Genomic DNA, 14,602 nt, shown 5'->3' with positions numbered 1-14,602 from the left:
ACCTGATAGCCTACCATAACGAAGTGACTAGCTTGGTGGATGAGGAGGGAGCAGCAGATGTTGTTTATCTTGATTTAAGTAAGACTTAACACTGTCTCCTGTAACATCCTCATATATAACCTGATGAAGTATGAGTTAAGTGGACAGTGAGGTGGACTGAAAACTGGCTGAACAACCAGGCCCACTGAGTAGTGATCAGTGGCACAAAGTCCAGCTGGAGACTAGTCACTAGTGGTGTACCCCAGGGTTTGATATTTGGGCCAGTACTTTTAAACATCTTTAATAACCTGGACAATAGGGCAGAGTGTAGTCTTAGCAAGTTTGCAGGTGATACAGAACTGGGAGGAGTAGCTGCTAGACCAGGTGTTTGTTCTGCTGTTCAGAGGGACCTCAGCAGACTGGAGAGTTGGGCAGAAGGGAACTTCATGAAGTTCTAAAGCAGGAAACCCCAGGAACCTGGGGAGGAGTAACCCCATGCACCAGTACACACTGGTGGCTGACTGGCTGGAAAGCAGCTCTCTAGGGTAGGATCTCTGTCCTTGTGCATGACAAGACGAACATGAGCCAGTGATGCGCCTTTGCAGCAAAGACGACCAACAACCTCCCAGACTGCAGAGCATTGCTAGCAGGTCACAGGAAGTGATTTTTCCTCTCTACTCATACTGGTAAGACCGCATCTGGAGTCCTGAGTCAAGTTCTGGGCTTTCCAGTACAAGAGAGATGGATTTACTGGAGTGAGTTCAGCAAAGGGCCACAAGGGTGGTTAGTGATCTTTCACGTGAGAAGAGGCTGATGGTTGAGCCTGTTCAGTCTGGAAAGAAGATGGCTTAGAGGGATCTCATCCATGTGTAAAAATATACCCCATGGGACAGAATGAGGAAGAGGAAGCCAGACTACTCAGTGGTGCCCAGTGAGACAGTGAGCACAAAGACAAGCCAAGATGGGCAGTGGGCACAAACTGAAATGGATGAAATTTCACCTAAACATAAGAAAACACTTTTAACGTGAGAGTGGTCAAACAGTGGTACAGATTGCCCTGAGAAGTTGTGGAATCTCCATCTGTTAAGTTATTACAAAGCTGACTGTGCACAATGTCACCTGACACTGAGGGGACAGACAGGTTCTTTTAGGAATCCCTGGCAGAATGATGACAGCACAAATTGTAGTTATAATTAAAGCTTTATTTACTTAGGGGATATTATGATTAGTATAGCACAGAATTTATGATTGGAATGGCACAGGCTTCTACAAATAGAACCAATATAGTAGCATAATACAGAATTTATGATACAACTTACTTATGATTTATAATTACCTAGGTAATACTGAATTTGTAATACAATTTAACTTGTGATTTCTTATCACCTGTACCCTCTTCAGATTGGGTCAAATTTCAATATGTGGTTTGTGGTATCAATATAACAATGATAAAGTAGGCTTGAAAATCATATAAAAGAATGAGTCAGTCCTCAGAGGAAGCAGATTGTGGAGGTGTCCTTGCCACTGGGGGCTCATGGGTCTCAGTGTCCAGCAGCAACTCCCCTCTTAGGCTGCCAACCACTTGATTTTTATGAACAGTGCTTGGGGTGCTGTGATGCTTTCCTGTTCTGTGGTGGGGTCATCACCACTCCCTGCTTGGCTGGGTGCCTGGGATCTTCAAGGCCAGTAAGGAAGGGAGTAGTTGGCCTGGTGCCCAGGAACCTTGAGGCCAGTAGGGAGGGAAAGAAGAAATCTGTTTGGTTTGTCTACTTGGTTCATAAGGACCTTCAGGGCCTGATAATGAGGGAAAGGGAACGAATATGTGACCCACTCTGTCACAGAGAATGGCTTCTTGCCTCATAAAGTAATGTTAGTTATGCTAACCATGTTACCAGGGGTTGGGAGCAGGGGGTACCGGTCACACATGGCACAGGGCAGCCTTTCTCGCTGACCCTGCTTGAGCAGGTAGGATTGGGTTAGATGATCTCAGAGTCCCTCGAAATTTCAGTCTTTCTGTGAAAACTTGTGCTGGTGTTGGAAGCAGAGAATGGCTTTAAAACAGTCATTGAGTCATTTATTTCCTCTTGGTGGGCTGCAGTATTCCTCAGTGGAGAGATCGGCTTGTCTTTAGGACTGCTGCTTTTTTCCCCTCCTTCTTGAACTATTCTGTTTCTGTCTTCTGCTTTTCTTCCTGTACATTGCATTTTATTTCTTGCAGTTCTTTGTTCTTTTGTAGGTTTCCTTCCATCTCCTATTGTGTTGCTGAAATGTTTAGCAATGGAAGAGTTAAATTTGATGCATAACTCTGCAGCCAGATGAGGATAGAAATACTTGTGCTTCACTGAACCTAATAAAGAACTGTAGATTTCATGCTTTTTGTCTTGGAATAATTGCAGAGTTGAGGAAACATCTCTGAACCAAGTCACACTAGTACTGAAAACATTTCTCTATAATTTGAAAAGCTCATAATGGTTTTCTAGAGTTTAGATATTTTACAGTAAGTACCTAGTTACTAAATGTTGAAAAGGGATATATACTTAGACTTGCTCAGAAGCCGTATCTTAGAATTAATAATGAGGATTATACCTTGTATGTATTTGCTTATAAATTTTAAAAACGAGTTGTCTCTTACTTGTAATGAGAAAACTCAGGTTTTATATAAAAGTGTGTTTTTCTTCTATCATTGGTTACAAATAAAAAATATCAAGATGAGAAGGAATTAGATTTTGTTTAATGCATTGGACTGCATGAGCCACTTGTAATTACATTTTTTTAACAGCCTTTTAAATATGATGTGATGCTTTTGTGTCTATGAATTAAAAGCTTTTCAATGAAACAGAGTTAAAATTTTGTCTTATGTCTTACAGGAAACTGGTTTGCAGTGTAAGAAATTCATGGTCTATCCTTGGATCCTGACAGTTACATGGCCAGTGGACATGGTAGGACTCTCGTCATTCTCTACAACTATAGTATAGCATTTTCTGTTGGCTATATTTACTGTTTCCAGTGTAGGCGAATACATCAGAACATCTTAAACTGTGCATTGCTGAATGGAGATAATCACGTACTTCTGAGGTCTGCTTCCTCTGGTCTCAATTAGACCTCTGGTTTGGATGAACAGGCTTTTGAAGTGCCTGTTTATCACTACTGATGTCAAAGGGACATCAGCATTTTGAACAGACTGATGTACATCAAGCTGCAGTGCTGTTCAAGAGTGTTCCCCATCCCTTCCAGCAAGCTCTACATACACATGTGCATGCATGCATAAGTGCACACACATGTATGCACACAGAGATTTTGACGGACAGATTTCTTCAAAGGCTTGTTTCATCAAAACATTCTCTTGCAAACACAAATGCTTGATTGGAAGAATATTTTGAGAACAGAAACAGCTTTTCTGTATTGCCTCTTCCCATACAACACTTGCAGCATTGTGGGGAATTCATCTTAACTCCTTGTTGGCACTTCACTTTGATTTTCCTCTTTCTGTAGATTCTGTATAAAAGAAAGAAACATTTCCAGGATGAATCAGAGCAGGAGCCTCAGTTGAGTGATTTGAGTAGTTCTCTTGGAAGAACCTGTGTTAAGTGCCTAATCTGACTTGGTTTCTGGAAGTAGAGTTGCTTCTCTGTACTGGTGATGGAAGGAATCTAAGGGAATCCCAGGTTTGGTGCCTAAATTTAGGTGGTGTGCCCATTGTGCTATCTATATATTTACAGTATACATGTTACCATTAAACAGCATCCCAGTATGATAAATATGGACAGTAGAAATGCTCTTAAAAAGTGCAATGTCTTCCTGTATTTGTGCTGCTTTTCAAATTTAGGAGTAAACTATGGTGATAAAGTAAGTATATCCTGAAGTTGTAGGTTGTCTTCCTACTGTCTGTGTCATGATCAAGGAGCATTAAATGGGGCCTGCTGGGGACTTCCCCACACATCTTGGCATTTGCTACTACTGTTCAGTTCTGAACTGACTATTAGGTTCTGAACTGACTCTTAGAACCTGATGAGGAATGCATCCCAAATTCCCAATGTGCTCTGGGTTGTGGGCATCCCTGAGATCAGTCTGTGTTTGCATTTATTTTTCAAGAAAGCAGAGGGTCCTGTGCTTTGGAAACGAAGTTACAAGAGAAGAGCATGAAGTACACTTTATAAGTACATGAGGTTTGTCTGGGTGTGAAGCTATGTGTTAGAATTACATCTGAATATGTCTGAATACCAGCTGAGTAGCGGCCTGCCTTCAGGATGGAGTTTTTCATAGTGAGTGAAGTTTTGGAGTTCCCTGGCTTTGTTTACACATCAAGATGCAAATTCATATTCAGAGCCATTCCTGGGATCTGTGAGGTGCAAATGAAATAAATGTTCGCATTGCCTGAGATTGCAGTCTACAAAGTATTCCTAGTGTGCTCTTCACGAGGCACACTATTTTGTGTGAGAAGTCATTTAACTGCCATCTGTCTGCTTTCCTCCTGGCAGTATCAACTGTGCTGCAAACACTCTTGTGGTTTTATTGTAACTTGCTTTTTGCATAAGGTCAAAGGGTTGCTTACTTACTGTTACTGTGGAGGTTTTCAAAGACCTAGGTGCTGGTGGTATAGGTGAACGACTTAACATTTGTCATTAAGCTGTAGCGTGATAAACTGCTTAAACTGGCAGTGCTGCTGAGGAAAACAGTCCCATACTGCTCACACCACAGTTGTTTGTTTTCACTTTTCAGTCACTTCCATTTCTTCCTGGATTTTACCACACACTTGCAGGAACAGGAAGGGGAGGGAAGTGGGGAAGCACTACTACCTGTGGGAAAGTAGAAGAGGCCAGAAGTGCTCGTGGTTTATGCCAGTGCAAATTATTTGTGATGCTGTGGCTTCACATGCCCTCTCCCATTTGTCCGTAACTGCCTCACATACATTGCTTTCAGATGTGAGCTATCATGATAATGTAGCTCTGGTGAAACTAGTTTGTCTTTGTACTTGCTTGTAACCTAGTTGCATGTCCCTGCTTTGGAATAATAACCATGAATAAAAGTTATTGGGGGACTGAGGTGAAGCTGACTGTCAGCAGAACTCTCTGATACTCAGTGGAAGAGATGTGAATGGTGTGCACGAACAAAACTAATCAGTGTTTTCTCTTGACTTTTCTTTCTCGCGCAGGACAATGAAGACTACCCACTGATCAGAACAGGACCCTACTGGAAGAAGTTTAAGGCCAATTTCTGTGAATTTATTGCAGTGCTTGTCCAACAGTGCCAGTGCAGCATCCTGTATGATAGCTATTTGATGAACACTATCATTTCTCTGCTTACAGACTTAGCGGACTCCATGGTCAGAGCATTTAGACACACAAGCACTTTGGCAGGTAAAATAACTCACAGAGTTGCTTTAGATGGTGAGTTTTGTTGACTTGTGTACAAACAAAACCATTCAAAATTGAAAAGCTCTCTTTAGTGAAGCGGTTGTTCACTTAGGCATTGACAGTGCCTTCCTCCTAGTGTGTGTTAGTGTAATAAATTATTTGTTCCCATGTGTATCCGAATGCAATTTATATGCTTAAATAGGAGAGATGTAGATCAATTTTTTCTTTATAAAGAAATTTTCATTAATGCCTTACATGATTAACTTTAGAATTACACTGTGTGCTGATTCTTTTTTTTTTCAGTAACTGATTTTTCAGTCAGTTTTCTATTTTGTTATTTTCCTCTGTCTGCTAATTAATGTGATGAGGTTGCATTAAATGCTTCACCTGGAAAAGCTTGCTTTGGAGAGGTGCTATTCTTGTGGTACCTGTACTAAAAAGGATGTTGTTTGTTATGCATTTTTGTTTCATGCATCATGATGATACTAAAGCTACTCCTCTTCCCTGCCCCCCCCCCCCCCCCCCCAAGCCAGTAAATACCATCTTTGCCATGCAAAGAGCACTTAAAGTATAATTTGTTCTACAGTATGCTGTTTCTTTGGAGGCTCAAAAAACCCCACTTGAAATCTATGATAATCCTTAGAGGAATGTGAATTTTTGTCAGTTCAAGTAAAATATTAAAATTCCTGGTCTTTTATGGGCTAGCTTCACTGTTGGTTTTTTTTGTTGTTGTTTTGTAACTGAAAGTCACCTGTTTCACAACTCTAGATTCTTTTGCAGAAAACTCAAAATTACACAAACTGAGACTTGTCTAGTATCTTACTACTTTGACTAGAACTCTGGCCAAGAGTTATAAATCACTAATAATATATTTTCTTTTTTTAATCATTGTCTGCCTTAAAAATAAACACTGAATTTAAAAAAAACCCCAGCAACTATCATCTTGTAGTGTTTGTATTTTGGATAATAAACTGGATTTGGCTAAGCATATCCTTTTTGTGGTGAATATATTTCTGCTACATATCTCTGAACTAAGCTAAATACGTTGGGTTTGTTTCATTTTTAGCAATGAAACTTCTGACAGCAATTGTAAGCATACATCTGAACCTTGATGTCAACAAGCACAACGCTCAAAGATTATATGAGGTGGAGAAGAAGAGGATAAGTGGCAAGAGGACCAATTACAGACTTGACCAGCTAGAGAGAAAAAGGAAAGAGGTTAGGCAGGTGTCTTGTATGGGGGATGCATGAAGATGTAAAAAGAGGGATTGCTGACAGCTTGCTTTTGGGTCACTGCAGTTCTTTGAGGTTTACGTATTTATCTAATGCATGGTACAGAGCAATTGTGAATGGCTAGATGAAATGGTACAAAAATGACTAAGGTAATAACTGCCCTATGTACTCTTAACTTGTGATGTCTGTACTACTAATTGCTTCTCTAAATTGGCATCATTAGCTCTTGCTCGCTACACAAATATGGATTTACACACACATGTAATTCCATCAGTAGCTCTGGTGCTGTGAGAGTGCAGTTTTGCATATGTTTATACGAATTACAAGCCAAAATGTTAGTTCTTGAACTGAAATTCAATGAATGAAAAAGGACAAAGAATAGTTGTCATCTCCATATAAGTAATGCATTGTAAAAATAGTTGTAACTTCAGCTATGACCTGTATCTTTCTTGCTGTTCAGTTTCTGTTATTTCTTCCGTGCTCAGCCAGGCAGCTCCTTGTCGACTCCCAGAGACAAGCCTATAACTGTAAGAAATGATTCTGGCTTGAGGGTAGAGGTGACTTGATGTATGAACACAAAGCATAATTCCTTCTCTCCTGACATTAGAATCAATTACCTGTGTTCTGAGTTTTTGGATGTCTGTGGAATTCTCTGTAACAGGAACAACCCCTTTTTTGTGGGAAGAAGTGTTTGGGTGAGACATGGGTTTTTAGTATCATCATAAAACTGATCTTTTGGGAAAAACAGAGGAAATGTTTGTATTGGGGGGAAAACCTAAACTTGTCATCCTTCCTGATGCTGCTGATGAGAGAATGTTTTTATTAAGTGACTTAGGTTTCCAGAACTTCATAACTGGATTTTCAGGGCTCAGTTGTGGAATAGGTGCATTTTGAGAATTCTCGTCTGCCTTTCTTCTCTGTTTAAGTGCATAAAAAGAGAATTTGGACCTATATGTGAAGATTGCTTTATAGCTGTCCTGTATCTTTCTGTGTATTGATATACAAGCAATTTGCACCACAGTAGTATTGTAAGTGCACTGATGCAACTCTTTTGTGTAGTGAATTGTGGGACCAATATTAACATTCAGTTCTCTTTGTATTTCAGTATGAGCATAAACTCCTAGAGATACAGAACATGATGAACGCTATTTTCAAAGGGACTTTTTTAAACCGATACTGGTAAGAATAAAGCTGTGATGTGGGTATGCAGTCCCAAGAAACTCTTGCTCAGATTGTCCAGATACCAGAATCAGGTTAAACGTCCTAGAGGCACTGATGGTGTCAAGGAAAGTGTAGCAGTTAAATTATTTTAAAGAATTTGGGCTTATGAAAGGACCTTTAAGTATGTTTCTGAAGTTCTTCCTGCTGGCTAAAGAGCAGTGCATTTGTGAATGAAAAGATATCCAGAATTTTTTTTAAAAAATCATTGCCTAAAACATTTGTAGCTAAAAGTGGCCTAACTGTTGATTGAAGACTAACGTAGAACACTAATGTGAAGATACTTGTAATATTTTGGATTATACATGTTTCTGCAATTCCACAAAATAAGAATATTGCAAATAAAATAGTATCTATTACACATTTTTAATGTATTAATACTACAATTTTTATAATTTCACAGTGATGTGATCCCTGAGATCCGAGCAACTTGCATTGAAGAATTTGGCAGCTGGATTAAAACATACCCAGATGCTTTTTTAAATGATAATTACTTAAAATACATTGGGTGGATGCTATATGATAAGGTAAAGTTTTAATTTTTCTTACTGGGAGTAGAAGATGGAAATTAAAAACATTTTTTTTTTTTTTTTTAAAGAATCCTAACATTTAAATTCTTGAGAGAAGATATTCAAGATTGTGGTAGTACTAAAAATAGTTTACTTTCTTCCCCATTTCAGGTTTTAGTTTTAAAGCCGTTGTAGCACTAAATAACAGAAAACATTTCTTCCAGTTCAGTAGCAGCGTGTGTCCCTGTGTGCAGTTATCTTCATCTATTACTGAACCGGGAGTCATTACTCAATTGTAAAATGGCCTGTATCCTTTAAGCACATGCGGTGTTAAACTTTGTTTAAAATTCTGCTTTTAGGTTTGTTGGATTTGTTTAAAATAACAAATAGGTATTGCTTATAGTAAAATAGTCTTCAATATTGCGTTTCTCATTTGGAATGAAATAGGTATAGAAAATATTTACAAAAGTCCAGTCATTTTGCAGAGGTTTTTCTCCTTTTCCTTATAGTAAGCTTTTTTTTTTTTTCTTTTTGAGTAGGGGCACATGTATAAAACAAAAAAACACCCCACCAAACCAAAAAAATAACAAACAGAAAACAGTAACTCAAAACCATGCTTTTTTTCATGCTTCTAAAAGTGCATGAGAGATTTTAGGGGGATAGGGATATTTATTGTGAACGGCTAATTACCGAAATTGGCACACTGTACTTCCGCAGGCCACCTTTTAAAGTGTATATAGCTTTTATATAAATTCCAAAACATCCTCCTTTTTTTTGTCAGCCTTAGATAATGTTTGTGTTCTGTGAGTGAATTTGTAGTTTACCAAAAAGCCAGGAGGGGGAGCACAAAGCCTCTTACTTCCCTGTGTTGTGCTATTACTGTACAGGTAGTATTTAGATTTCTAAAACAACAGATGTATCAAGAACTGTTGTGTTTTCCTGCATAAATTTTATCTGATCAGAATATCTTTTTAGTATATGTTCAGTTGGGAGGATTCTCAAAAGAAAAGTAATTTTTGAAGATGATGTGTCTTCATTCCCAGTGCTGTACAGTGAAAATTAACAGCTGGTGTCTCTGATTAATGCACATAGCTCATCCACTCATCCAGTGTAATTTACTGGGAACTGGAAATGGTTGTTTTTCTAAAGCTTATTATCTGAAAGCAATGTAGATGCAAGTAGAGTGAGATAAAGTGAGAAGTCTTCCATATTCCACATTTGGCTGAGACCTGGCAGTGTGCCATTACTGGTGTTTGCAGTCCCGGCTGTGCATTGTGATTTGCAGCCACTGTTAAATTGCCCGATTCCAAAATGAGAGCAGGGCATTTTTGGCAGCAACAGGGGCAGTGGTGCTTTTATATACATCTGAATGTTATTTCCCACTACTCCTCCTTAATAAACATTTCCATCCCATCTTGTTGGAGGTGGGTGGCAAGGAACTGATACCTCCCAGAGCCAATTTTCTCTTAGAATATAATGTAAAGAAGTTTGCCAAATAATTTAGGCCCTAGAGTGGAACAACCACAAAAGTATTCTAACGTCAGGGGAAAAGCTGGCCAACATCATCTACAGTACTGTAAACAGAGATTAAGTTGAATCATTTGGGAGGCTTTAAAGCGGAGAGAGAAGGGAGAAGTATAAAATTAAAATTTTGTCTTCAAAGTCTCTTATTTGAATATAATCATTCCTTCTTCCCCGTGAGTTACCATTTTGCCATTATATCCTGATATGAAACATTGTATTTTTATGTGTAAGGTTATTTCCTAGGTGCAAGAATTTCCTAGGTGTTCTGAATTCAGTGGTAATATGCTTAAAATTGTGTATGAGGATCTGTCTTTGGCTCAGTTGGAAGTTGTGGGACAGTGCTATAAAAATGCATTTCCAAATATTTTATGTTCATCTGCTAGAAATAATTTAACTTATTAGTTTTGAAGATCAAGCAACGGTTGATACTAAATCTGACAGATATGTGCAGTTGAACAATGTTGTCTGTAAGCCCAGTCACCTATCAGTGCATTTGTGAAACCCAGGCACCTAACTTGCGCTCAGAGGTGGTAGTGTTCTTTCAAGGGAATATATAGCTACTAAATTGGCATCCAGATCCAACCAAACCACTGCTGATCCGAGCTGTAGGTGTTGAAGGAAAGTGCTGTATACAAAGTTCAGAGTTCAAGACCAGAAAAACCAAGACAATGAAGAATAAGGATAGGGAAAGTGGAAGGCAGAACTAGCAGACAGGAAGGCAAATACATTGGAGATGCACACTCGGAATGTTAGAATAGCTTTGTCTGGAACTTCAGGGCAAGTTATTGAGGTTTTCTCATTAGACTATGAAAAACACTCAAAGAAATCCTGTGGAAACAGAAACTTACTGTTGAAAAGAATTTCTGTGTCCTGACCATGTGATCCTCCTGGTAATTTTCAGGAAATTGAAAGGTTTTTAGTTTTGCTTCCCATTCAACATGGCTATAGAAACTGATTCCATGATTATGGGTACTTCTGAAGTACTTCTTTCTTCAAATGGTCATGTTTACATAGTGGATTTCTGCTCCACAGGTCATCTCTTTGCATATGAACTGTTTTTTGGGGGGAGGGAGGGCAGTTTTAAAAATTGTTTTATCTTGACAGGGCAGGTAAGCTGTATTGCCTTTGCTCTTCAGGAGTAATTCAGAAGTTGACCTAGTTTTCCCACTTTATTATTTGGGGAGTGTTAAGGAAAAAAATGACCCAATAACTCCATCAAATCATCCAGGTTCCAGCCTGTATTTGTAAGGCTTATTGAATGGTCCCATCTCTGTGATAGTGGTGAGGCTGAAATCTCGTAACTGAATGTGTCTAAACAGTGCTGGAACTCATGAAGAACTCTCTGAGGTCACTAGAGCTGCCCACTGTCTTTCTGATGTTTTCTGCCGGTCTGTTTGCAGGTCAGGGTTGAAATACAGTATGATGCAGCTGAGGGACTGTGTATGTTCAGAGTATCCTGAAAATGTGCTTACATAATTCCCCTTCATTCTGTCACAGCTTTGAAAGACCAAACAGGCAGGTATTTTATCAAGATTAGAATGGTAGTTCTGTTGAGGGGAGTAGATGGCTGGATGTTTGTACTTGCCTACATTACTGTCAAAAGGAGCTGAAGGTAAGTAGTGAGATAGCTTATTGATCATTCAAAACTACTTGACATCCTTCTAAAACTATGAGGAGCAATGAATCTAGAAAAGGAGAGATGGTTGAGAAGGAGAAAATGCAGCTGAAAACAGGAAAATAGCTGAACTAGTCATAGTAAAAGTACTTATTTGTTTATAGTTACTAGAGTTAATTTTCTCAACACTTAAAAGAAACATATACATATAGGATTATGAGTGAGAGCTTTCAGGTGGGAAGAGGATACCTTAGAAGGCAGGTGGTGTAGTTTAATGTATTAAACTTTATATCTGCAGACCTACGCTTGAATGCCGCCTGACTGACAAATGCAAATGACATTACTAGCTGTGTACCAAGGGCTTTGTGACTATCCAACAAACCATCGCAAACTTTTTTCCCTTTTTTTTTTTTTTTTTTTAATTTTCCCCAAGCACAAAAGCAGTCCCTATTCACAAGCAAAGCCTTGTGATAAAATACTGAGGGCAGCTGAAGCCAGAATTGAAGTACATTGACTGAGCTGAGTTGGTGCCTCTGTGCAGTGGTGGGTAGCAAGTTAGGACTGTTTGTGAATGAGTTCGATGCTGTTGGAGCCCTTGTGGCTGTAGGAAGCAGTAGTTGCAGGTAACATTCTCTTTCTCAGACAAGGACTTTAATTTTAAATTACAGTATAGAGTATGTACTGCTGGTCTGTCATAGGCAGATTCAAGAGTAGTACTCATTGTTACCTGTTGATCTTTCATTTTATGTTTCTAGCAAAAAGCTGTCTTATGCAAAACTGTTGGTCAAAGCCTGCTACTGGGTATCATCCTTTGCTTTCCATCGAAGCAGGTGAACAGGAACTTGTAGTAATAGATAGCCTATGTGTAGGTGGTCTCCTTTCTTGAGTTTCCTTGATTATTCTTACTGCTATTGTTAGCAAGAGGAGTTAAGGAAGAAATATGAAGAGACTGATTCAAAGCCTGCAGTTCATTTAAGTGTCTTTGTTGATGTCCTTAACATTATAAGCTTATGGAACATGGTGATTTTTCTATGTTAGATCCTCAAAATGACTTTCCTAGTGCCATTTAAGGCTTTGTCATTTGAGAGGTGTAGCAATATGCATGAGATAATTTAAAAGCTGGATAAGGAAAAGACTTCTTTTTGAGGCTCCTATGAAGCAGCAGTACTAATAGTATGCAATAAATCCTTGCTGAATGCTGATTGTATTAAGTAGGTCATCCATACTCTTGTCTTAGTATCTTTAACAGGTAAATAGCACAATTCCTGCATCTTTTGCATTCTGTTGCTTTTATTAACTGTAAGATCTTTGACAGTATTTTTCCCTCTTAGCAAAGTTTGTGTCAGGCTCCCTGTCACCTTTGAGTTTGGCTCACTATAGGCTTCCTCTGTATGTGTGTGAGAGAGAGAGAGAAACCCGTGTGTGCACACAAACGAAGTGGTACTGATACCACTAAGAAGATGAGGCAGTATTTGGGTAGTCTGCTGAAGGCACCCACAAAGAACTCTTATTTACATAATATAGATGCCTGTAGTGAATAACATCAGAGATGTGTGTTTTTTCCTGTTAACCAGTTTCTCTTTGTCTTGTAGCAAGCTGAAGTGCGGTTGAAGTGTCTTCTGGGACTGCAGGGAATTTACAGCAGAAGAGAACTTGTTTCCAGGATGGATCTCTTTACTAGCAGATTCAAGGTAAATAGATTACTGTTTGCTGTTTTTTAAGTCTGGATTGGGTATATACACAGTAAACTCTGATGTTTTGATCAGAGCTGATCTCCCCACTCTCTTGACTGACAGGAGCTTAGAGTACTGCAGAAACAACCTGCTTGACTGAGTGGATGAAGGAGTTTTACAGAGATGTTTCCCTCTGTTTCTGTGGAATTTTCTGTTTCACTTTAGCTCATGCACAAAATGGTGTTAGCATGCACTCTGGTCACTTATCTCCACCATTCACCCAGAATGGCCCAGATTTATTTACAGGATCTTTAGCAGATGACAAAGAATTTCATATTCTAAAGCTCCCTTTTTTTGCTGCTCCTGATAATGGGTTAACCTTGTAGATACTGGATTGGCTGACCATGTATCACACTGATGTGGGAATGGCTCTCTGATCCACCATGTTAGTATTAATCTTGAAGAAGGATCCCTTATCTCCTTTCTGAACAAGTCAGGTGATATGCTGTAATTTTGAGAGCTTGTTCTGTGACTGCACTGACCCTGTACACTGCCTTTATCATATTCCAATTTACTGACTCATTTAAGAAGTAAGCCCTTTATTTTTTTTTAATCCTACCCTTGGTAATGATTTTGTCAGCTACTTGTATCCCAAAGGGGCTGTGCCTTTTCAGTAGTTGAATAAGAAAGCTCAAGATGCTGTGATTGATATCTCAGTCCCTCTGAATCAGTACATAATCAATGCCTGCATGGGGTGGTAATTCATGTTCTTTTGCAAAAGCTGCAGGGCTTACCTGTATGTCAAGGCAGTTGCTAATAGTAAAAAATAATCTATAACAGATCCTCAAAGAATGAGAAATAGATTACTGTTGGTATCTTAAGAATAAATTATTCAGACTGAAACTTGGCTATCTAAGATTAATCCCTGTTTTAAACAGTTATGTGGTAGTCCCTTACCTTTCTGTCTATAAGAAGGTTGCTGTAAGCTGTGTAACCAACTGCAGGATTGGTATTCGAAGACTGATGAACTAGCTCCAGTCTGCTTGTACTGTGGTCTCCCTCTGTGTGGAGAATGCTATACAAATGGATTGTTGCAAACTCCATCCCTTAATCAAAAAAATCCAACCCAAACATAACAACTCCTTCCCCTCTAAACAAAATAAACCCAAACAGCTACACACAAAATACAGACTGATCTGGAATCTTTCAATCATGCTTTCTCAGTGATGGGATATGTAATCATATAACCATCAATCAATCCATTTCCCACAAGCAGGAGTTTCGCATGCTCCTCTTGAACCCTTGAGTGTTCAAACTCAGGATTTATGGACTTCTCTCACAACCCAGCTGCAAGGGGTGGAAAGGAAGGTGCAAAGTAGAATGAATCTAGAGATTTAGAAATGATATGTTAAGCGAGAAAGCTGTTAGTCCCAAAACAGGCAAGTCCAGAGGCTTAATATACCTTAGATGTAGGCCACACTGAGAAGTGTGAGGTTT

General features: G+C 39.0%; 1 protein-coding gene across 8 annotated transcripts in view; it reads left to right on the top strand.

Annotated features, from left to right (window-relative positions):
• The window catches only part of LOC141961214 (cohesin subunit SA-2-like), a 62,829-nt gene that overhangs the window by 12,976 nt on the left and 35,251 nt on the right, over nt 1-14,602 (top strand). For all 8 annotated transcript variants that reach the window (XM_074907999.1, XM_074907961.1, XM_074907988.1 and 5 more), the window contains 6 exons: nt 2,847-2,918; nt 5,132-5,336; nt 6,400-6,551; nt 7,672-7,745; nt 8,188-8,311; nt 13,025-13,123. In XM_074907999.1, the coding sequence (XP_074764100.1) occupies nt 2,847-2,918; nt 5,132-5,336; nt 6,400-6,551; nt 7,672-7,745; nt 8,188-8,311; nt 13,025-13,123 (726 nt within the window). The remainder of the gene's footprint in view (nt 1-2,846; nt 2,919-5,131; nt 5,337-6,399; nt 6,552-7,671; nt 7,746-8,187; nt 8,312-13,024; nt 13,124-14,602) is intronic.

Source organism: Athene noctua, chromosome 1 (genome assembly GCF_965140245.1).
Source record: "Athene noctua chromosome 1, bAthNoc1.hap1.1, whole genome shotgun sequence".
Lineage (NCBI taxonomy): Eukaryota > Metazoa > Chordata > Aves > Strigiformes > Strigidae > Athene > Athene noctua.
This window is presented reverse-complemented; position numbering and strand designations above follow the sequence as displayed.